Source organism: Prorops nasuta, unplaced genomic scaffold, assembly GCF_024137725.1.
Source record: "Prorops nasuta isolate Cenicafe-Biocafe unplaced genomic scaffold, Cenicafe_Pnas_1.2 PNAS00045, whole genome shotgun sequence".
Lineage (NCBI taxonomy): Eukaryota > Metazoa > Arthropoda > Insecta > Hymenoptera > Bethylidae > Prorops > Prorops nasuta.
In genome coordinates, this window is record NW_027116842.1 from 1,092,101 (window position 1) to 1,118,981 (window position 26,881).

The following is a 26,881-nucleotide window of genomic DNA, read 5'->3' on the forward strand; positions in this document are numbered from 1 at the left end:
GAGTCCACACCTATAATTACCTGACCTTCGAATACATTAACTGACTTTAATATAATAAAAATTTAATCTACTTGAAATCAACAGAACTTAACCCTTAAAGCGCACTAGGGGTCTAAAATACCACAAAGAAAATATATGCTTTTAACCCTTGAAGTGCACTTGGGGTCTAAAATACCCCAAAGAAAATAGCTTTAATTGTAACTTTTAGGATTTAAAGATTTGTGTTTGTACCGTCAATTGTGAAAAACCGATTAATGAGAAACATTATTAATTATTTTCGTAATAGAATACTTGAGAAATAGGGGAAACCCGGGTAAAATAGGGTACCGGGGTAAAACAAGGACCCATTAATATAACATAAACTACATTTCTGATTCAGTCATTAATGAAGGTATGTAATGGTGCCACTTGAAGATATTTGTCAGCAAAAATTTGTAAACATTGGCGCTTGATTACTTTCCAAACGCTTTATTTTTCATTTTTGCACATAATTCTTAAAAGTTTCCGATAATTTCGAAGTGTTCAGTACAAAATCTGGACTAATAGAGTAAATTTTCACTTAAGTCACTTAATTTGTAATATTTTTAACTATAATTTCGTTAGTCGTATTTTTAATTTACATACGATATATGTCTGTATAATATTTAAATACACTTTGTATGGTTAAGGGGCAAAACCGTACGGGGTAAAATCGGACCTCATACCTTCATTAATGACTGAATCAGGAATATAATTTTTGTTATATTAATGGGTTCTTGTTTTACCCTGGTACCCCTATTTTACCTGGGTTTCCCCTAATAGATGTATTTATTGTAAAGAAATATGCGCATTAACAAAATTACAAGAAGGATGAGTACAATGCATAAAAAATTTTAAATGGGCTCATGAAGGATGAACTGACTAGAAAATTGAAGATTTACATAATTTCTCATGTAATACATGCTAAGTCTGTATCCAATTTCAATCCGTGGAGTACCCTATTTTACCCATGGGTCGGGGTAAAACCGTAAATTGTTATGTTTTTTTCAAATTAAGATTTGATTGATCAAAAATAAAAATAATTATTTAATTTTGTATCACCACTTTAAATAAGGTTTATATTAAATCAAAGTCGTTTTATTTTCAATTTTTTTTTTAATAATAACCTAAATATAAGCCTTTATCATTAAGGGCACCGTTTTACCCCGGTCTCCCCTACAAGTTTTGTAGACATTATAAAAAGTTGGAGTCTTTTAGACCCCATGTACGTTTTATGACATTAATAGGAAGTGTGCGCTTTAAGGGTTAAAAAAATCACCGTACCAAACACAATCACAACAGAATAAAGGACAAATACAGAAAATCTAAATGAACCGGAAATTCCAGTTTTACTTAGACTCTAAAGGTAGTGCAGCCTAGGTATAGTCGTAAGGAAGTATGTGATGAAACAACTGGAATATATATATGCAAAACTGTAAGTATGAAACGATTGAGTCCTGGTGGGAAGAAGGCGCGTGATTATCTGAACGCATTAGATAGCTCCGTACCATCCTACCTACAATCAATGTAGCCGATCTGTAGACAAACGGACTTCCCACCAAGCGTCCTCAACTTCATCGGCACACGAAGCTATATTAGCATACTTGAGAGAAACGCCCCCCCCCCCCCTCACTTATGTCCTTGCTCGCTAGTCACGCACACCATTACTGCGATGCGTACGTGTGTCGACCTGCGCTGCTTAACCCGTTGAGTGCTGATGATGCCAATTGTCGTCATTTGCTTCGCTAGCGAAAGACCGATGACGTCATGGCCTTTTTGACGCACATGTTAGGATTTTCGGATAACAAATTTTGCTTTCGTGTCAGTATTAGACTTTTATGATTTCCCAAAAAAAACATTGTCAGCCTCTGGAGTCGCAAATCTAAATTTAATCAGCACTCCAAAGGTTAACTTTGATCAGTTTCGGTAACCTTAAGCACGAAAGGGAACGCAATAGTTTTCTCCGATCTCTCTGTCTCGCTCCCGACCTAACATTCGTTTAGCCGATGAGTTAAAAAAAACCTTTTCGGCCAGCTGCTTCGACTTTCCTTTCAATAATTTCTAGTTCGATTATTGCAAGAAATTGTATTTCATAATTATGAAATGCTTAACATATTTATTTTTTTGTAGGATTAACCTTCGAGCGGGCGCGCTGTGTAATTTCCTTGAGCGGGCACATGTCGTAAATTTTACGTCATCAGTTTTCACCATGTAAATGGTATATTTTTTTATATAAATGTTAGGGACACACACGATGCGTTTGTTTTTTATAGAGACAGTGACCTTTGAATAGCTCGAAGTACGATGCTCGCGACTAAGATGTAAAAGTTGTGGGAACGATAAAGTACATTCGTCGATTCGTCGTAAATTTTACAACAGCGCGCCCGCTCGAAGGTTAAATAGTACACAAAAATAAGGTTTATAAAAATAAGGTTTATAAAAATAATAATTTTAAGAATAATTACGTTAATTCCCACACCTTTCTTATCGCTATACACAAATTTAATTTCTGCGTCTAATATTAATTGCAATTGTCTTAATAATAGCTACCCATAAACATCCAAGTATTATTAAAATATAAAAAAAAAGGAATCGAACCTAGAACCATCGTTTTAATAAGCAATCACCTTACCACCTACACCAGACATATCTCTGAAAGATCATTAATAAAATTATGACCTGAATCTAGGCTTTCATCATATGATATTAGTTTAATTTTTTAAGATAGCTATAAATTTTTGAAATCATATCTAGACTTGGAATCAGAAACAACACATGGGGCCATAAAATTAAAGTATTTGCCGTCCTCCTCTAATTAATTTTCTGACGGTTTCAGTATGCCTCTAATGAGAAAGGGAGCGACGTCATTTTCTAGTAAATCTCTCTCGCTCTCAGACTTACTTTCATAAGACGTTTTCTCATTCTAACTCTAGATATAATTTCAGGCTTAAAGCCATATTTATAATAAAAGAAAATAAATATAATGTCAAAAAAATCTAGATTCACATTGTAACTTCATAAATAAACTTTAAAAAACTTGTGTAGGGCAGGTGGTAAGGTGACTAGTTATTATGCCGATCTTCTCAAGTTCAATTCCTGTTGAACATTAACTTTCTGTTTACATTTTAATAATACAAATGTTTATGGATAGCCTTTAATAACATAATTACAATTAATAATACATTAAAAATGCAACATTTAAAAGTAATAAGTCAAGTGTACACGCACAAATCAACGTATAATTATTTTTAAAATTACTTTTTATTGCTCGTGAAAACCTAATTTTTATTAATTATTTAAACCTACAAGTTAATAAACATGTTAAGCATTTCATAATTATGAAGTACAATTTTTTTGCAGTAATCAGACTAAATTTTGTTGAATGGAAAGTCCAAGGGAACTAGCCGAAAAAGATTTTTTTTAACTCATCGGTTAAACGAATGTAAGGTCAGGAAAGAGATAGAGAGAAACGAGAAAACTATTCCGTTTCCTTTCGTGCTTGAGGTTACTGAAGTTGACCAAAGTTAAGCAACGTAGGCCGAGACACGCATGCATCGCAGTAATGGTGCACGTGACTAACGAACAAGGACGTGAGGGGGGGGGGTCTTCCCGCGTACGATAAGAAAGCTCCGTGTATTGGTGTGGCTGCGGACGATTGGTGGGGAGTCTATTCGTCCGCCAATCGGCTATACTGCCAGCGATAGGTCGAGAATGGTGGAAAGAGCTAAATAGATCCATGAATCGTCGATGGCACACGTCAACTTCTCTCTACGTTTAAGTGTTACCCACCAAACGAGGAGAGCCGAATTCAACCGAGCGTCAAACGAGGAGTGCCGAGCTCAGCCAAACGCACACAGCGGCCTAAAGTCATAAAAACACCAAAAGTAAACACAATCTAACAACACTATAAAAAGAATTTTAAAATGTTCAATTTCTATTACAAGCTTTTACAATGAGTATAATTGAATGGTATGCATTTCTACGATAGCAATGAGAGAAAACGCGACATTAGCGTTGGTGTTAAAAAATTGTCAAATTAGTATTGTATTAGGGTTTATACTCATCGTCAAAATACACGTAATGCATACACGACAATTGAAAAGTCGTAGCATAAAAATGGTAGAATTTCAACTTCTCATCTGATTGCCCCAACACTAATCTTCCAAGTCAAGGATTACAGGTGATGACTGAAGATATCATCATTTCCAATTTTAATATTTCATTATCATTTCAACACCATCTTGCGGTAAATAATGTGTGCGGCGAGTTTTCTTTATAGTGGCTTGTTCAAGAGACCTAATCCACATTTCCCATTTGATCGAGCAATTGATCCAACTGTTTACCCTGTAATGTTTCGTAAATCTCTGAATTGCGGACAATATCACGCGTTACTGGCTATACCATATCTGGCGTGATGATACTGAAGGCCGATCTTATTGACTCCCGTACATCTTCGGTACCTTCACGCTAGTCCTTGACTAAATTATTTTACATATAGCCCTACAGAAAATAGTCGAAAAGATTGAGATGAGGTGTTCTTGCTAGTCATGTTGTAAGCTCACCATAACCTATCCTCTTATCCGCAAAGAGGCAGTCTAGGGTAAAAGAAACGTTTGCTTAGTAATGTACCGGTGCTCTATCATATTGAAAGATAATTTTATTCTCCGCATTTAATTGTACATCTTCCAACAATATGCCGAGCTTTCCTCTTAAAAATTCTGCATAGTGGAAACCATTGATTTTCGATGGAAACATATCTGGACTGATCTGCAATTTTGTATACATGCAATTTTCAATATTTCAATTAAAAATGTTTTTATTACTTACGATTCTATCATCAAGAAGACCAGCCCGTACATGATGGATCTTCAGTATGGAAATCGTATACACGCAAGGTCCGTGGATTTCCCTCATGCCACAATACATGGTTCCGTGAGTTAAACATTCCATTCGAGATGGACATATTGACTGGTCGCATCCGAAGAATGACATTAGGAAAATCCGGTTGCCTTCGGCATTGCGAAAGGAATTCTATTTTTTAACTGGACATTTTGTAAGTAACAGTACCTTCATAAAAATAATAGTGATTCTCTAAATTCAAAAGAACATTTGTTACACGCAACGAGAATGTGATGAGTTTTTATTTCGTTTCTTCCTAAAACATCACCCACTAAATAATCCAATACACCACTTTCCCGCATAAAATGCCAAACCGTTTCATTTTCATTTAGGAATAGGTCGAAAATGTCTTCTTCCTGTTCCAGAGTAGCATTTAGCGCATCACATCTCTTCTGTGTATTATGCACTAAACACCCTTTCTGATGTAAAGTAAAACCATTCTTTGGATAGTACATTGTTTCGGATGACGTCAATTGGTTAATCTTTTAGCATGTGTGTAGACTTGCCGCTTCGCTTTCCTTTTCAGTCACACACACACACATCGTACCATACTTGATAATTACCTCCAATATTCTCGCACAACTAAAATCCATTTTTGCTTCACTTTTTAATGTTATACGATTTCTTTCGTCAACGACCAAGCTAAGACTTGCTCTTTTAACCTTTAGAGAGCCGAAAAGTCAATATATTGGCTCAACTTTTAATCAGCCTTTCTATGTAATCTATCCATTGTTTTAAATATTTGCTCGATCCATTTTCTGATAATCATATGTCACCTCTAATTCCGGCCCTCTAAAGGTTAAGAGACTTTAAAAAAGATGTAAACATCACAAACAAGTGACTGTCCGATTTAATGAGTGCTATAAAGGTCGTGCAGCTTTTTTATGCCATTTGTAAAGACTAAACTGGGCCGCGTTGACGAATGAAGGAATCTAAAATGGACTTTAGTTTTGAGAAAATGTCAATTGTAATTATCAAGTATGATACGAAGAATCAGAATGCAAGTGAAGCAGCAAGACTACACACAAGCTAGAAGATTTACCAATTGATGTCATCCAAAACAGCATACTATCCATAGAATGGTTTTACGTTTGCTTCGGGAAGGGTGTTTAGTGCATAATACATAGAAGAGATGTAATGCGCTAAATACTACTCTGCAATAGGAAGGAGACATTTTCGAACTGTCTCTAAATGAAAATGAAACAATTTGGCGTTTTATACGGGAAATTGGTGTATTGGATTATTCAGTGGGTGACGTTTCAGGAAGAAACGGAAGGACACCTCACCATTTTCATCGCGTGTAACAAATGTTCTTTTGAATTTAGAGAATCACTATTATTTTTATGAAGGTACTGTTACTTACAAAATGTCCAGTTAAAAAATAGAATTCCTTTCGCAATGCCGAAGGCAACCGGATTTTCCTAATGTCATTCTTCGGATGCGACCAGTCAATATGTCCATCTCGAATGGAATGTTTAACTCACGGAACCATGTATTGTGGCATGAGGGAAATCCACGGACCTTGCGTGTATACGATTTCCATACTGAAGATCCATCATGTACGGGCTGGTCTTCTTGATGATAGAATCGTAAGTAATAAAAACATTTTTAATTGAAATATTGAAAATTGCATGTATACAAAATTGCAGATCAGTCCAGATATGTTTCCATCGAAAATCAATGGTTTCCACTATGCAGAATTTTTAAGAGGAAAGCTCGGCATATTGTTGGAAGATGTACAATTAAATGCGGAGAATAAAATTATCTTTCAATATGATAGAGCACCGGTACATTACTAAGCAAACGTTTCTTTTACCCTAGACTGCCTCTTTGCGGATAAGAGGATAGGTTATGGTGAGCTTACAACATGACTAGCAAGAACACCTCATCTCAATCTTTTCGACTATTTTCTGTAGGGCTATATGTAAAATAATTTAGTCAAGGACTAGCGTGAAGGTACCGAAGATGTACGGGAGTCAATAAGATCGGCCTTCAGTATCATCACGCCAGATATGGTATAGCCAGTAACGCGTGATATTGTCCGCAATTCAGAGATTTACGAAACATTACAGGGTAAACAGTTGGATCAATTGCTCGATCAAATGGGAAATGTGGATTAGGTCTCTTGAACAAGCCACTATAAAGAAAACTCGCCGCACACATTATTTACCGCAAGATGGTGTTGAAATGATAATGAAATATTAAAATTGGAAATGATGATATCTTCAGTCATCACCTGTAATCCTTGACTTGGAAGATTAGTGTTGGGGCAATCAGATGAGAAGTTGAAATTCTACCATTTTTATGCTACGACTTTTCAATTGTCGTGTATGCATTACGTGTATTTTGACGATGAGTATAAACCCTAATACAATACTAATTTGACAATTTTTTAACACCAACGCTAATGTCGCGTTTTCTCTCATTGCTATCGTAGAAATGCATACCATTCAATTATACTCATTGTAAAAGCTTGTAATAGAAATTGAACATTTTAAAATTCTTTTTATAGTATCTTTAGAGCGTGTTTACGTTTGGTTCTTTAATGACTTAAAGCCGCTATGTGCACTCGGCTGAGCTCGGCACTCCTCATTCGGTGGACACAACTCAAACGTAGTGAGAAGTTTGCCATCGATGAATCGTGGATTCATTTATCTCCTTTTATCGTTCTCGGCAAATCGCTAGTCTGTTCGGCGAGTAAACTTTAATTAATAACTAATCGAAAACTAGGGGTGATAACAAAATATTTTTTGATTTTATTTCTAATAGCTTCTTTCTAGTTTTTCATATTTTTTTTTCAAATTGGCATCAATTAATTAATCACCCTTTATATATAGAGTGGCCAAAACTTGCTGTTTTAGAGCTAAGGGTGGAAATACATGCAAAAGCTAAAAAAATTTGCATTATTTTTTGTTTTTATAATTGGTAATGGTATATCTTTAGGATTAAACTTTCAAAGTTTTGAAGTAAAATTTTAAAAATCTAAGAATTTATAGCCTTAAACGCGTGTCGCGCTGCGCGAGAAGTACTTACTAACGCTCCGGGCATGTAAGTAGGTGAGAAAGTAAAACTTTCAACCCCTTTTTCTCAAAACGTGTACATTTCTGAATTGGCGTAAGCTCTCACTTAAACACTATTCAACCGATCTTGATGAAATTTTTAAGTGCTGTATTATATTATTAGCTTCTATGTGAACCAATGTGTTTTTACATATTCATAAACAAAATATTATTTTTATGCAATAAACATGAAGAAAAACAGGGTCAGAATTAACATTATTTATTTAAAAGCGTATCAGTTTTCTAAATTTAAAGAGTTTTCAAATATTGAAGGTTCAATAGGAACTATAGATGTAAATTACAAATTTACGTTATTTTTTAATTTCAGATAATAATTAAAATATCAATAAATTACGCCATTTTGAGAAACGGGTTGTGGAATAACTTGCATAAACAAGAAAGAATTGTTGAAATTGGCGCCTTAGAGAATAACACAAGCGAGCGAGGAAGGGTATGAGAGTGGGAGAATAGGACACTGTGTATCGAGACACGAACCAGGAAGGTACTTACGTAGTAGCGGCATATTATGAAAAATACTTTGTAATACTATAATAAAGTCATTTTATATGGAAGGTTTATTTTTAATATTATTTACCACAGGGCGTTGCGCCGGTATAAAGATCCACGAAAAAGTCGGCTATTTTGTATAAAAAAAAATAGGGGGAGGGGACAGATTTTATAGATCAAGATATAAAAAATTATATATATCAGTTTCAAACATCTAGAACTGAGTTTTCTGTATAAACAAAACAATTGAAAATCATCTATTTTATAAGCTTCTACATGTATTTGCCCCTTTAATTGAACCTAACACAGTCACTTATCACACACACACACACACACATATATATATATATATATATAGGGTTTGAGATTAATAGGTGCTAACCAAGAAAATTTAGGAAGAAGAAGGAGATTTTAAAGTCTAAAATCCTAATAAATTGGTTTCCTGTCATAAATTAATAAAATTATTTAACTAGGCGAACCTTCGCGACTGGCCGAGATAAGGGAGGAGAGTATTCATTGGGTGGGATAGTTGCCAATAGGACACGCATCTCCGTCTAAACTTTTATGTGTGTGATTTGTATTAATAGATGAGCATTAAGCATCTAATGTCGAACGAAGAACTTAAGCTAAACGTAAACAAATACAAATATTCAGCTAAGAAAAATTTTAACTTGCGCAAATTGAGTGAAACTGTTTTATAAATGTTATTGATGAATTGTATACATCTTTACGATGATAATTAGTTTAAAAATGACATAAATACGACTATTTTTGGTCGATCTGATTATCATTTAACTTATTCAATTAAATCTAAAAATAGTTGCAACTATACCGTGGTTGCACTGATTTTTATCGTAAAAATGTTTACAATTCATTAATAGTATTTATTAAACAGTTTTACACAGTTTACGCAAGATGAAGTTTTTCTTAGTTGAATGTTCAGGATTGTTTATGTTTAACTTGATATTTTCGTTCGAAGCTAAACGTTCAGTGCTCGCCTATTAAGGGGGGGGGGGGGACACCATCCCGAAATCGTTAAAAAATTGATTATTTTAGCTAAAATTATTGTTTATACTTTTAAAAAAATGTTAAGCATTATATCAGTTCCAGAATTATAGCGATTTTAAATGAACGCAACCTACTAGACCCGCAGCAAAGATAATGAGATGATATGCATTTTTTTAGAAACTACTTTTTTCAATCTGATAGATAAGATGTCTCGAAATACATTCAACCGATTTTGAAGAAATTTGTACTACATATTCTTTACAATATTATCTACAATACAAGATTTTCTTCATTGAATGCTCCATTAATTTTTAATAAATTTGTTGATAAAACTTGATTGTATTTTTAAACAATGCTCGTTTCTAAACATTTTTTTTCAAACGATGCCTAACAAAGAAAAAAAATTCCACAACGATGAGGGTCTTCAGAAGAGAGACATTATTGATAACTCATAATTCTGCCAATTTTGAATTCATTTATCGCTGTTTTTAAATTGTTTATAAAACCATGCTGTATTTAACTGAACTAAAATTTATTTAATATATCTCTATATTTCGCATTAAAAACAAAATTATTTCTATACTCATGTTTAAGCGCGATAAGATTGTGTTCTCCCTTAATACAGATCACACACACATACAAGTTGTGACGAAGATGCGCATCGTATTAGCCACTTTCCAAGCAACCAACCTCCCCCCCCCCCCCCCCCCACCGACCCAACTTCCTATCTCGACGAATCAGAGGATCGCCTAGTTAAATAATTTCATTAATCGATTATTCCTGAACTGAGATCGAAAAGAAGAAAAAACAATCGAATTTTTGTCTTCGAGTTCCCTCCTCTTTCTAAATTTTCTCGTCTGGCATCCATTAATCTCAAATCTCTCTTGCATGCATTGGTATGTGATTATGTTTTGACTTTCAAAGAGCAATTTATAACAACTCTGTATGTCGAATATCCTCAGCTGCTCCAATAGAGATTGGTACGGCAATCAATAGATAGGGTGTGTAGGTGTAATAAAAATCCCCAAAGATATGAAACATCCACAAAGTGTGACGGTAGTAGATGTGGGATGGAAATAATATACAACATGCCGTCCGACGAAATCACGTAAATGTTGTTTCCAAAGCTACCAACAGGCAAAACTATCTAAACCAATATTACTGGCGCGAAACAAAAGAATTCTGATTACACCTGCGGACGGCATAATGTTGAGAAGACTCGTCAATCAATTATGATTTCATTCATACTTTCCAAAAATAATATTGTTACAAATAATAATAAAGTAAAACTAATAATTCATACTGCAAATTTTAAAATTTTAGATGCTTTTAACTGAATACTTTTTGCAATTTATAACGCATTTTTGCAAAAACGGTTTACAAAATTTAACAAGATTTTCATGACTTGATTACACGTCAAAAGGGTTTCCAATTATCCGTAATGACTCCTAAGGCACGCTGCATATCACATATGAAAAATATTATATTCATAAGATACATTAATATTATAATTTGCTACAATTGTAACGAAAACAGGAACAATTTTGTATGCAACTTACGCGTAGAGTAACTTTTTCAAACTCATAGCAACAAACACACTTAATTTCGGCTCATACATGAAAAATGTCCTACTCGTGATAAAAACTATCACTTCTCATGCACATCCAAAATTTTTACGCGATTTCAAGCGTGTCTAACAAGTTATTGCATGGAAACCCTTAATTGTATTGTGCAGGAATTATATGGCCAATAAAAGTGGTATGTACTACTTCAACTGATTGGATACATTCAGCCAAATAACAGATGGTTGAGCGTTTAATGATTGTATCATTGATTGGCTATACTTTGATTTTAACCGAATCCTTAACCAATCACAGGATAGAATCTCAGATCGCTGACTGAACTGTTAATTCGGCTGAATGCACTTGATCAATTATTAAACTCATATACCAAAAAAATCAAATGGTATTTTACAGAGTTCATTTAGGAAGGCCAGCCAATAAAGAACGATCCATTAATTTGAATTATATTCAACATTCCGTAATTGTAGAAATATAGTAATTGTCTGCAATAATTATTCCATGTAACAATATATATCCTAAGAGTCTTAATATTAAGATAATTTATTAATCCTCAAACCGGATACTTCTTATCAAAATTTTCGAACAAGACACATGGGCCATTCGCGTCATATCAAATTAATTTATATAAAACTATATAAAATAGCTTAAACAAATTCGTAGGAACTTTTTAACATTTTAACTAATAGGTTAGGATAGATAATTTCAGTATCTAAGAATTAATTCTATAATTGTTAATTTAACGATTGAAAATAAACAGTTAAAGAGTTTATTATAATATTGTAAACATTCTGAACGGCCGATATGTCCGGTTTGAGGGTTAATAAAAGAAACTGAAGCCTAAAGCATTATATCATTAGGCTTGTAAGGTGGTGTATAACCCCTTAATTAAGAAAACGAAACACAAAATGTCCCAAAACCGATGCACCATAGATTCACTAGCTCCTCGTAAAGCTAAAATAATAATAATTGAAAAATGTTAAGTTCCATCAAGCTGTATTAAATAAAAATTATTGAAATACAATAGATACAATATAGTTAAGTGCTACACCGATAAGCATCTTTCTAGTCAGTAAAATTATATAAATCTTCATAAAAGAAACAAGAGGAATCCCCTTTACCGGCTCGCACAAATTTCAATTGTCTAAGGCAATCTACCCCACCCTCTGATATTGTACCAATCAATTAAACTGAAAACACACAGGAAAGACTTTTGACTGCGGATCAATATCTTATACCGAGTCCTAACAAAGTCTAATAATTAAAGTGGTATAGTACAAGTTACATGAACTGTATCACTAATAATCAGCAGTTACTTAAAATAGTATATTTCATATCAGGAATACTATACCATTTAATTAATTAAACTTTGGTAAAAGACTCTGCCTTAGACACATTTCATATAAGATTCACCTGATGAAACTTAACATTTTTTAACAAACGAATTTTTCTTAATCTTGCAAGAATTATTACACTTAACAATAAAACCATGGTTAACTTTTACACCATGCGTAATTTCACTTAAAAATGAACAGGCGACCATTGAATAGTAACCTTAGTGTTAATCTGGAACGAAGTAGTTTTGGGACATTCTGCATATTTTCTTGAATTAATTGAAACAAAAATTGTAGAATTATTATAATTTAAAAAGTATTTATTAAATTATACCAGGGGTATTAGTACCGCTATCTGCTTTACTGTCTGTACGGCGAGCTTGTTTCATACGAGCTTGATGAGGCATGTTAATGTATGTCATGAAACGTTTGTTCTCTTCACGCTCACTTCTCTCATGTCTCAAAGCAATTGTTTCATCCGAAACGTCTTCAAACTATAAAAAGGTAATATTTATATTAAAAAATATACTATTGTAAATATGATTTAAAAATTAAATGTAAAACAGATAAACATTATAGTACTTTATACAAAAAAATTCCTTAATTATTATTCTATTTAAAGTATTATTTTTAAATACAATACAATTTTTTCTTCTTTTTTTTCATTTAACCATTTTTCTGTGCAGATCAATTATTGCCACTTGAAAAGGTGTATCACCAATGTGTTTTGTGGTTGTAGTCAATTATTAAATGGAGACAAATTAACACTCTTTTCAATGCCAGTGATATATAGTACCTTATTATTTTTCAGACTACGAATGCAAAATATGATTTCAGCTATTTTCCAAAGGCATACTGACTACTTCATTAGACGATGCCAATTATAAGAATTGGTAAGCAGCGTTGCCAACTCCGCCATTTTGATTATACTACGCTGTACAGTGATGTCAGTGATGCCAGAATCAAGCTTTTAGCAACAAAAATAAAGTTAACCGCTAGCCAGCAGCAGTATAGAAAATTTGAAGAGAAGGAATATATACCCCTTCCCTTCAAATTTTCTATACTGCTGCTGGCTAGCGGTTAACTTTATTTTTGTTGCTAAAAGCTTGATTCTGCCATCACTGACATCACTGTACAGCGTAGTATAATCAAAATGGCGGAGTTGGCAACGCTGTTGGTAAGTCAAATGATATTACACTGCTACATAAATAGTTAAAAATATTATAAATACTTGAAGTGCTGATATAGCCGTATTTTAAGGTAGTCGTCTCGCTGGATTCAGACAGTACTAATCAGACATATTTTAAATTTAAAATAAGCAAAATTCTGATGTATAATTTAATTAGTAATGATGAAATATAAATGATAGATGGAGCACAATGTTGAAAAAGTTTGCACTTTTATATTTTCATCTATAATGCCATTTTGTTAACAATCATTGTTTAGTTCTTTTTTTAACTTTGTTGTGTTGTTAGAAAATGTTTATTTTTTGTTCGATTTTAAACTTTAATATGTCATATTAATTGTGAAAACATACCCTACAATTTAACTGAATCAATTCTTCAATTTATATACAGAAACAACAATAATATCACTTTTTCTCATATAATTAAGCATCTTTCGATTAAGTAAAAAAGATTTCCATGCACGTTAATCATTATTTTAAAAAGTCGATTCGGTGAAATTGTAGGGTATGTTTTCACAATTAATATGACATATCAAAGTTTAAAATCGAGCGAAAAATAAACATATGTTAACAAAACAACCAAGTTAAAAAAATTATAAAAAGATAATAAGTAATAAAATGGCATTAAATGCAAATATAAAAGTGCAAACTTTTCTTCTACATTTTTTTGTGTTCTACCTATTACTCGATATTTCATCATTATTAATTAAATCATAAAGGAGGATTTTGTTTATTTGAAATTTAAAATATGCCTGACTAGTACAGTCTGAATGCAGCGAGACAACTACCTTAACACTTAGAATTTTAATTTATAGTTGCATACTTGTATTTGAATTCAGTGAGTTTAAAAATATACTGATAACAAGTTTCAGAAAAATAAAAAAACATATAAAACTATAAATGGAGTTAAATATTGGAATAGTTATCTGAAATTTTAAGATGTTAATATTAAACTCGAATTCCGTAGTTTCAAAGATATAAGATACTACGTCTATTACTGATATCTTAACAGAGAAAGGCATTACACATTGGTGGCACAAAAATTTTGTTGCGGCTGTACTGCAAAAAGGTTAACATACTTTTCTCCGACTTTTATGAAGAAAATAATTAATAAAATGTTTAGAAATCTTAACACATTCATCCGTTTGATTTTTCATGAAAACAGTAATATAGATGGATTTTACCCATGCTAATATCTAATATAACAAATTTAATGTAATCGTAGCTGCATTATAATAAGAAAATAATTAATTAACATGAAATCAAATTATTTGTTTTTAAATAGGTTTGAATAGTATCGAGCATGAAGTCATCAATTTCATAAATACATATGTAGATCCTCCGGGTGGGAAATTAAAGAGGCTCTCAAGCGCGTTTAGGAGTATATATAGCTGGGGCACTTGAGGGGTGTGTGCGTGTGTCTGATTGTTTTTACAATTAAACTACATTATAATGTAATTTGTAATACTTTGTATTATTGATTGCAATGTAATACACTGAAAATAATGTTAATAGATAGGGAAATCAATTTCTTTAAAAATATATTCGCGATCTCAATCGACGCTGCAGCCGCCTATAAGAACTAATGAAATAGGGATACATCGAATGTTGGCATATGGAGAGCTTTCGTATTTGTGCTTAAATTATAGCACATTTTTCAAAATATGATAATAATCCACAAGAAATAATGTACTTAGCATTTAATATTACTTGTCCTTCAATTTAAGGTCTTTTGAAAGTTTGTATTATTTCTATTGCTTCCGCTATGTTACTGCGCTGTGCTGCCATCTGAATTCACTTGAGATCATGAATCGAGTACTAAACATATCAAATTGACATTGTTTACGACTTTTAAGCAATTACATAATTATTTTCTCGGTAACATATAATTGTCAATGGTTCCTTCTATTTTACATATCACATTTTATAATCTCCGCAATGTTTCCTGTAATCGTCATGATGATACGCTTCTTTTTGCCACGTGCAATTTATTACATTCGACACAACATACGTTTCAATTATAACACACCGATTTGCAATTTTATTATGCTTCGTGTCTCGTTCTCAGATCACTTGGTAGTACCGCTAGAGTACGCAGATGTCGCCACAAAGTTTAGCCCTTTCTATAATTCTTTCATCTATGGCGGACCGACAGTGCTGCCACTTCGAACTAACTAATCTCGTGTCTCTACCCGCTTCATTATTACGCTTTTGTGCGTGTAGGAGATTGCCACATTTTAGCAGTGGGGAGTGATGAGCAAGAAAAGGGAACGATCACCTTCCTTAAAGGAGTTGCAAGATGAGATGAAACAGCTTAGAGGACATATCAGTAAGAAACTGAAACAAGGAGGTATACGAATTAGTGAAGAAGAAATAAATAAGGAAGTGAGCAGCGAATCCCTTGATGAGAATAGTAATGGCGAGGCTTCCATTGGCAGTGAAGATTCGGAAGGTAAGGTTAAAATTGTTGGTGCTAACAAAGACAAGACATGGCACGAGCTCTTGCATAAGATGAGACGAGTCGTACATTCTGGCGATAAGTACACTGTTAAGGCGGAATAAGTCGTAGATTTTACTAGGTTAATGCAAGAAAAGTTTCAATAATCGTAACCTAGATATTTTTTGCTCTTCTAGCTCCGTTAAAGATAATGAAAGAAGCCGAGAATTCGTCTAGAACTGGTGATAAAGAAAACATTGTTGTCAATGACCAAAGAACTTCGAGTGAACTAGAGGAGACAAAGACTGCAACAGAGGTAGAATTCGTTGAATTAGACGAAGAGACCTTGCAGATCTTAAGTGAGGATGATGATCCGATAAAGACAAAGGGTTAGCGTTACACCTTAGGCTGGCCAGCAATTGGCAGAAAATATTATCAAAAGGTTTGAAAAAGGATAAAAAGATAGCATTGTTGGACAAATATCCGAGATCGGATAAGGGGCCATTTGTAACGTCTAAAATGAATTTTAAAATTGAAGACAGTATCAACGAAGCGAGTAAAAAGAGAGATAAATTTTTCACTGTGGATTTGGAATTGTGCGGAGCCAGTTTGATGGCACTAGGATCTGGCATTTCAATAATATTTAATAGCACGGTTGAAGAGGTTAATACTAAAGAATTACTAACGAAGTATGTGGTTTCAGGTAAATCAACGTGCGAATTGCATAACCAATTGATTAAGCCAAGAAAGGCCTTCTTATATCCATGTGTGGACAAAAAGACTAGGCCAATATTGGAGAAGAAACATCATGGGGAATTTTTATTTGGACCAGACCTATATCCCAAAAAATAAAGACCGTCAAGGCGATAGAAAAATTGGGACTTAATAAAACAGTTTTCTTCAGAGAAGAAGCCAACTTTCCAGGCGTCATCGACGTTAATCTGGCGAGGCCCACCTGTACGGAACCAAGGTTAGGCGGGCCGCAGAAACTTTGGATCCCAGAGAGGACAAGGACAATTGGTGACGTCAGGGAGACAGCGACAATCGAATCGAGCGCAGAACGATCAAACGCATCAAAATGTAACCAGCGCATCGAACACGAGAAAAATTTAATTGTGAGTCGCGTATCTAGACGATTACAATATTTTGTTAATGCCTGGTTGGAAATAACGGATGATCTATTCGTCATACAGTGTCTAAAAGGGTTCAAAATAGAATTTAATACGAAACCTTTTCAAGATAGAGTTCCTAGGAAAGGTTGTCTTAATAAAAGAGATGAGCCTTTAATGATCGATATAATGTCTAATTTGTTAGAGTTGGGTGCTATTAGTAAAGTTACGAAATTGAAAGAACAATTTGTTTCGACGTATTTTTTGGTTGCAAAGCCTAATGGAAAGATGCAGTTTGTATTAAATGTAAAGGGTTTGAATAAATTCGTTTCAACCAAACATTTTAAAATGGAAAATTTTAGGACAGCGATTAAACTAGTGACGAAAGATTGTTTTATGGGATCCCTGCATCTTAAGGACGTATACCTCTTAATTCCATTACATAGGTCTAGTCAGAAATACATTAGTTTTGATTGGAATAACAACAAGTACCAATGGAATTATATTCCTTTCAAACTGAATGTAGCCACGTGATTATTTACTAAAATCATGAAACCAGTAATAAATAATTTAAGACAGAATGGTCTAACATCTGTAGTATATTTAGATGACTGGCTATGTTTTGGTAATAATTATAAAGACTGTTTGAAAAATCTGAATGTAACTATAGAAGAATGCTAGAATCTTTGGGCTTTATAATTAATAAACATAAAAGTAATTTAATTCCCAGTAAAACTTGTCAGTTTCTTGGGTTTATCTTGAATTCGTCAAAGATGTTAATCGAATTACCAAAGACTAAAAGATACCGAATTGTATCACTGATAAGAGAAATGAAAAATAGAAAAGTGTGCAGTATTAGAGAATTTGCGAGATTAGTTGGATGAATTATTGCGGCTTGTCCGGCTATTCAATATAGGTGGTTGTACTTAAAGAAATTAGAAAGAGCTAAATACCTATGGCTATTAAGAAACACAATCTAGAATATTCATCTAGTATGATCATTCTACTGTCTTTGTCGACAGATTTGGACTGGTGGGAAGATAAAGTTTTGATAATCCACAATAAAATACGACAATATAAATTTGAGTTGGAAATTTTCGCAGATGCTTCAAATTCGGGTTGGGGCGTAGCTTGTAGAGGTGAAACTATTTTCGGTACTTGGAATGTAATCCAACTCAACGAACACATTAATTATTTAGAATTTGTAGCGGCGTTTTATGATTTAAAAATATTTGCAAGAGATAAACATAATTGTGAAGTATTATTGCGTGCTGATAACACAATGGCAGTACTATACGTGAACAGAATGGGAGGTGTACAATATCCCAAGGTAAACCAAATTTCCAGAAAAATTGGGCAATTTTGTGAAAGACGGGGCATTCAGATTTTTGCTTCATATATAGCGTTAAAAGAAAACGAAGAAGCAAACGCAGCGTCACGGGAAAATCACGTCGATATTGAATGGGAATTAGCTGATTGGGCATTTAGGAAAGTCTGTAAGAAATTTGGTGAAATATATATATAGATTTGTTCGCTTCTAAACAAAATAGGCAATATAATCGATATATTTCTTGGAAATCAGATTCCGAGGCTTATAGCGTAGACGCGTTTAAGGTAACATGGAATGAGTTTAGGTTTTACGCATTTCCTCCGTTTTCGTTGATGTTGAGAACATTACAAAAGATAAAAAGCGACCAAGCACAGGGCATTGTAATAGCGCCATTTTGGCCATCGCAAACTTGGTACTCTTTATGGAATGCTATACTGGTAGGAAAACCAATTATATTTTTACCAGATGATAATATATTACTGACTGTGTGTAGGTCAATTCGACACCCATTGGCATCAAAAATGAAATTGATGGCAGGGCAATTATCAGGGAAACTTACCTGATACAGGGGTTTGGAAAGGAAATAATTAAGGTACTGATTCAGTTAATTTCCAATACCACGTTAAAACAATATTCTAGATTTCTGGTAGAATGGGCAAAGTATTGTCAAAATGTTAATATGAATATCTATAATCCTAGGATTGAATCTGTAGCTACTTTTTTATGTAAAAAACATGCTAGTGGTGCAGCATTTAGTACTATTAATACGTGTAGGGCGGCATTATCCCTAATATTAGGTGATAAGGTAGGCAAAAACGCTGTGATAAGTAGACTGCTTAAGGGTATTTATAATGCTAAACCGCCCCGAAACCTAAATATGACAGGATATATAATTTAGACCCAGTAATTTTAGAATTAGAAAAACTATATCCGTTAGAAGAACTAAGTTTACCACATTTAACTAATAAACTAATAATTTTATTAGCGTTAATAACTGCACATAGAAAGCAGACTATATATTTAATAAAAATTTCTAACATAATTAGAACAAATAGAGGATATGAAGTAGAAATATCTCAAGAGTAAAAAATTCTGGGTTAGACATCGGTCAGCCACTATTGATATTACCCGAGTTTCCGGAAAGGCCTCAATTGTGTGTAGTTACGACGTTAAATAAATATTTGAAGGTGACTAAACAATTCAGAGGAAATTGTGATAGTTTATTTCTAACTACAACTAAACACTTTAGAAAGGCATCAAAGGATACATTAAACAGATGGTTAAGATCGTTTTTAATTAGATGTGGAGTAAATAAAGAATTTACAAATATAGTTTACGTAATGCAACAACGTCTGCAGCGTTAAAAAGAAGAGTAAGCATCAATATAATAAAAAAATTAGCGGGTTGGTCAGAAAGATAAACAGTTTTCAATCGTTTTTATAACAGGCCCACTATCAAGGACAAAAACGAATTTGTTAGGGCAGTAGTGTTAAGAAATGATGTTTCGATAAATAAAAATTGAAATGTGTTTGAGATTTATAAGAATAATTATAATATGATTGTAGACAGTTTATATGTTTGAACAAATAAAAAAAAAAGAGGAATAATAAAAGACTCTAAACATCTACCAAGTGATTCGAGAACGAGACACGAAGCATAATGGATGGATCAAGCAATCCGCCGTAGGCTGCGAAGCTTGATCAAGATTATGCTGAGGGTATCGCTCGAAAGATCACTCCCTACCCAAAGAATAAAAATCTTTTTACAAAACCACAAGAAATTTGGTTATTGTTTCCCACCCTTAGGTTATTTTGAAAGCTCTAACCTTATGACGGAGAGGGCAGAGACACGAGATTAGTTAACACGAAGTGGCAGCACCATCGGTACACCATAGATGAAAGAATTATAGAAAGGGCTAAACTTTGTGGCGACATCTGCGTACTCTAGCGGTACTACCAAGTAAACTGAGAACGAGACCGTATGCATTATAAAACGAATTGACTTGTAAACCATACCAAAATAACCGTGACTGACGGTTTTCTCAAAATAATACTCTTTTTATACTAAATAATTTTATTTCTTGTAATATTTGAATATTTACTTTACCAAAACGATATTTATTGCAATATGCAATGAGTTATTGTTGGCGTAGTAGAAACATTTACCATATTCCTATTCATTTAGCACGGTACAAACGACACTAGTTTACTTGTTCCGATTGAAACCACCCGTTCGAAAATATATATGTACGTAGTAAAATTTCCTTAACATTTTTCCTTATTTAAAAGTCATTGAATATTAAATAATTTAGTCAAATAAATAACGATATTAGACATGTATTGAATTTTAATATTTGCATAACAGTAACTGAGCAATTAAAAATTAAAAAAAAAACAAGTGAAATACGTAGAGAAGATTTAAAAAATTTATTTCCTCATTTCTATAAACAGTAGCTTAGTATTGGCGGCTCTAAACTATTGCAACTACATGGCGTCTTGTAGTACCGAAAAAAGGTGATAAAAACGATTTGAAACTTTAATGGACGGAGCCAGAAATTTGAACGTTACAATTGTTTCCGGTCTCCCCGATATACAGGGTGTTTTATATAAGGCGTCCTAGCTGAAAAAAAAAAGACTCAGAATGCAAGGTAGGGATAGATGTATCTAATTGGCCGGGGCCAAGAGAGAAATAATAACGTGGAGATGGAGAGAGTTATCCGTTGGTATATGATACACCTATACATATAGCATATCGCTCTGCTTCCTCTCTTTCCCGCTCGCACCAGTTAGCACTGGACAATTTGTTCTCTCCCCCCCCCCCCCTCTCTGTCTCTCACTTCATGGCCAATTAGATGCATCTGCCCCCACCATGCACTCATAGACAACTTTCCCAGCTGGGCGTCTTACGTGAAATACACTATATAGGACGTTTCTCCCAAGAACTACTACTATCTAAATATCTTCGTATTTATATAAATCAGAGAGGAGCTTGTGGAAGGAAATTTACATGGAATAAATACGAGCTCGTTAGATAATAAAACCTATTTTTTTAGAGGAACAGCTTAGTAGATTTTAAAGTAAAACTTATTCTTTTAAATGCAATCCACTGTTTAAGTGCACATCTGTTAAGCTTATTTTAACAGCTTTCCAAAACCTTGTTTCCGTTGTTTCTTTTCGTCCAATTATATCCTACTCAAAAAACCAATAAACGATCGGATGAAATTGTAAAACAGAAAACGGGTTTTGGGGACAACTCTTGAAATAAACTATAAGAACATCCAAAAGAAATAAGAGGCGCTGAATTTAAAATATAGTTTCATATTGAAACCTTTAAAGCGCCTTTGGAAAAATGATTTTTATCATCACATGATATTCCTCTTTATATTGTGTAATTTTTATCCCACAAGATTTTCCATGAAACATGCATATATACGAAGATATTTAGTTGACAATAGTTAATGAAGCACTCTATATATGAAAGTATAAATGGGGTGATTCACGTCAACTCTTCTAGTGCGCCGCGTAAGTGCTTAATCCTGTTGTATTCAACTCACGTTTGGGGTATGAAAATGCACATCAAAAGAATATCCAGTATATCATTTCAATGTATTTGCTCCTTAGCTTTCCAATAGTGTGATTAGATTTCGAAAAATTTTCGACTTTCCCATTAAAAAAACAAACTGTGTGATATCTCAAAAAGTCTATTTTTAATTAAAGCTGAAGGTTTCTTACATTAGAAAAGCTGTTTTGCACAGAGCGCCTGAACATTTTTCAGTGAGTAATAGAGCGCCCAAGAATAGAAGTATCGCGCGCGATATGGTGCGGCCACCACAAGGGGGCGTGATCGCACAACTTGCCACGATATCCGCTGTACTTCCTACTCTTGGGCGCTCTATTACTCACTGAAAAATGTTCGGGCACTCTGTGGAAAAGACACAACTTTTCTAATGTAAAAAAACCTCAGTTTTAACTAAAAGTATTAAAAGAATACTAAAAATAGACTTTTTGAAACATCAAAAATTTTGTCTTTTTAATGGGAAAATGGAAAATTTTTGAAAATCTGATCACACTATAGGAAAACTGAGGAGCAAATACATCGAAATTACATATTGAATATTCTTTTTATATACATTTCCATACCGCAAACGTGAGATAAAAATAACAGGATTAAGCACTCGCACGACGGGTTAGAAGAGTTGACGTGATTTGCCCCATCAAGAGACACGGCAGTAATGCCGATCTACGGACGGACGAACTCCTCACCATCTGTCCGCAGACTCACCAACACATTTAGCGATGCATGTATCCGTGAAATATCCCCACTTATGACCATGTTTGGTAGTCATGCACACCATAGCGTCTCTCTCTATGTTGGTAAGTCTGCGGACGAATGGTGGGTAGCATCTTCCGTCCGCAGATTGGCATCACTGAGACACGGTAGTGTCTCGATGGCAAGTAATTTAAAAAGACGAGGCACTATCCTCTTTTACTCGAAACTTGACCATACTGTACCTAATTTTTAGTTCCGAAGCAAATATTTTGAAAGCGACTTATTAAATTAAAAATGTAATGAAAGTTTCATTATATAAATCGAGCCTAAGCTTTCCAATGAGACTACAAACGTCTAAATCGGTTCACTCAACGCTGAGATACCAAGATTGAGAGCAATTACGATTAGCTACACTGAGAAAAATTTTGTTCGTAATATCAATAAACAGCGGTTACTGACATGATTTAATTGTTTTAATAACCATTTTTATTGATATTACGAAAAAAATTTTAGCTGCTAAATTATCAATTTAATTGATATTACGAAATGCTGTGTATTGTCCCAATAAACGGTATTTTCGCTAAAACAATTAATGATTAATATTATACATTAATGTGTTCATAGATTCAAGGAAATACCGTTTATTATCCCAATAAATGTGATTTCATTCAGACAATTAATGATTTAATGTATAATATTAAAATAGTAATTGTCTTAATAAAATACCGTTTACTGTCTCAATAAAATTATAATTATTATCCCAAATGTTTATGCAGGGATTCAAAATACAAACTTAAATTCTAAGCCTATACTTTGTAAAGGAGCAAATAGCCAAGTGGCCTAAATGTTGGATTCGTAACCACAAGATCCTAGGTTCGAATCCCGTCAAAGGTATGTGGTTTTTTCTCAAAGAAAAATTATATAGTTCGATCAGAAGGTAAGTTGTGACTATATATATACATATATAAATCGGATAAAAATATATATATACATGTGCTACAGTGATATTGTAGTACCTTTCGTGCCATTAACAATGTGTGTTAATCTACACACGTATATATATGGAAATCTATACAAAGTTGAAATAATATAAAGTGCAAGAGAGAGAGAGAGAATTTCATGCAGAGTAAGTGTAACTATTCCATCGTTTTAAAACATATAAGAAACTATACGTTACGTAATATGTTATAAAAATAATACCATTTAAAGTGAATATAAAATGACTACAAGAAATTGAATGCATATAGGATTTCCAGTGTACAATTTCCTCTGATAATACAACACTTTCTTTCCACTAATTAAATGTCTCTAATTTAATAATTGCAGCTATAATATTTATAAATAACGTATATTAAAATAATAAATGCATTTATAAAACTCATAAAATCTTATTATTATTGTCACAAGATGCACTTTTACTGGTATTATGTAGGTTCTTCGCTGTGTGTAGAAAACATTCTGTCAAATAAATAATTGTAATCATTTATTATATTTATCGCTTTGATGAAATAGTTTTGGCATACATAAAATTGATTGTAATATCCAGGAACATAGCAGTTATAATATCAATAAAACATGTTTATTGAATCAAACACCGTAATTGTGAAATCCATCAAGGCGGTTATCAAATTCCCAAAATCTTCATTCCGAATCTTAAACATTCTTTTAATAGAACCAATAACCGAGATTATTCTTCAATAAAAGATTTTTAATTGTCTCAATTAAACCGATTATTGGATTATTTCAATAATCGAATTTATCGACGCAATGTACACTTTTACTGATATTACGTATGTTTTTCTTTGAGTGTACTTTCAGCGTTTTTTCTCCTGACCGAAAATTGTTATCTCGATCGGAACTTTCACTCTTTCACGTTGCAAGCCTATCCACGACATCTGTCCTCTCCCCTACTCTCCCAACGCAGTCTGACATCAACCAGCCAGGCAATAAACGCGCAGGGTCAGGTGCCATGGTTGTGAATATACGCGCGTGCGTGTGTGCAAGATTCTATGAGTGTGTGTTTCTGCAGTATTCTATAGTAAAAGAGAATTTTTTAAGGCCGGAATTACACGGCCCGAGAAATGCTACTCCACGCGTCGTGTAATGCTGGCCTAAGATATTTGAACCATTAACAAAAGTTTTTGTGAGATGTTTATTTAACATTTAATTAAAATGATAGATGCACAAAAAACATAAAAATGGTTTATGACCTAGATATTTTCAATGCACGCGGTGATGTCTGGAACTAACAGTGCAAAATGATTCTTAATATAAAAGTGTCGTTATTGCTGGACATAGAATTATAATTGTAGATTGTAAAATATCAAAATGGCGGAATTTTGCGAACAATTGATAGAAAGAGTTTTTGTCATCGTACACTGTAAAATTGATTTACTAATCATTTAATTAAGTCCACTCCACGCTACTCTGGCGTACAGTACCGTTTTAAAAACAAAACTCCTAAGTGATGTTTATGATACTTTAAAATAATTTAACGTTTACAAATTAAAATACATATGCATACATTCCTCAAAAAAAGTTTAAAGTAGTATAAATTATCCAAAAATGTCATATGCAACGTTGGAAATTTAAAAGTACATAACTAGAATAAAGGTTAATATATAGCTGCAAAAAACTGAAAGTATAAAACGTTGGAGACAGGTTTTCTATTCTTAGCAATGCAGAATACCTCTGCATGAAGCTCCCCTTTGTGATTGATACTGGCCGTATAAATTTGAAAATTGATCATTGAAATTAATTGAAATGACAAACAATCAATTTTGCTGGGTATTTTAGACAAAACAATGTTGGAAATAAAATCTTGTAATAATTGTATTCCAAAAATAGAATCATTCTTAAAAATTAAGAATCTTTTTGAATTTTTGCTATCGGACCATCCAGAACGCTAAAAATTCATATGCCAACAATAAAAACATTTAAATGTTTTTAACGGTTTACTGTACGATAAATCATATTTATGCAACAAAAAAATTGTATTTTATTCTTCAAAAAGTGAGACACATGCAATTCTATTTACTTAAATAATTATTACCATTAGCTAATGTTGTCGGGTGTAAAATTGTAATAATGTTTTAACATTTTCCAGTTTAAAAGTGATGTTCCAGAAACAAGGGTACTTCTACTATCATTCGAAAAACAAAAAATCTAATCCTATAATTTTACTTATTACACGATACAATATTATAAGGATTAGTCTATCGAGGTCTGATTGATTCTAAAAAGCTGTAAATTGAAACTCGTATTAAATGACTCAAATCCGAAAAGCTCTAAACAATAGCCTAACGCAAAGTTACCTTGTTTCCTTTTAGTGCTTGATTACGCGACAACCCAATGTCTCAGTTTATCAATAAATAAAAACTTGATAAGAAGATGGGAGCCATGTCTTTCGATCACTCAATGATTAAATGTTAAATTTAAACTCAAACTTAATAATCAATGGCTTCATTTTCTACCGCAGTTTCTCCAAAAATCACACACACACACACACACACATACTTCTCAGGCTGCTTGTACGAATGGAATGATAGAGCTTGCAATAATGCAATAGAAATAGAAGTAACCCTATATCAGAAAACTATACGAATGCTTAATATATTGACAACAATAAAATCATAAATCTGCGTTAAACAATTGAACCCGTTGCTATGACTAACTTAGTTTCCACTTAGTCCCTTACCAGTAAAATGTAGAGGAGCTAGGTTAGGCTAAAATATTTTCTCAAAATGGAAGGTTAAGATGAACGCATAAAAGATTATATTCTCAATAATTGAATAGAAAGAAGTAATTAATTTTTGCTCCTCCTACAAAATTCCATAATCACGATAGGTATCAACAAAGTTCTTGGATTAAAAGATACGGCGCGATGCAGAAATGAATAAAATTTAATTCCAAGAAAACTAAACTTTACTTGCATTTTTGACAACAATTTCTTTAACATACTGTACAAACTCAAAGAGAATTTCTAAAATTTTCCACAATCGTTTAGGGGAGAAGGTCAAGTAAATAGCCATTACTTTTTACATTTTTTATTTTTGAGTGAATATACCAATTAAATTGGTAACAAGTTTATTAACATTTTTATAATTTCATTATAATTATAACAGTATCTTAGAAAACAGAATATA

The 26,881-nt window shown here is 33.2% G+C and overlaps 1 protein-coding gene across 2 annotated transcripts in view; it reads right to left on the bottom strand.

The window, feature by feature from the left end:
* The window catches only part of nsl1 (non-specific lethal 1), a 119,579-nt gene that overhangs the window by 26,905 nt on the left and 65,793 nt on the right, over nucleotides 1-26,881 (bottom strand). For both annotated transcript variants that reach the window (XM_066744530.1, XM_066744531.1), the window contains exon 8: nucleotides 12,740-12,899. In XM_066744530.1, coding sequence (XP_066600627.1) covers nucleotides 12,740-12,899 — 160 coding nt within the window. The remainder of the gene's footprint in view (nucleotides 1-12,739; nucleotides 12,900-26,881) is intronic.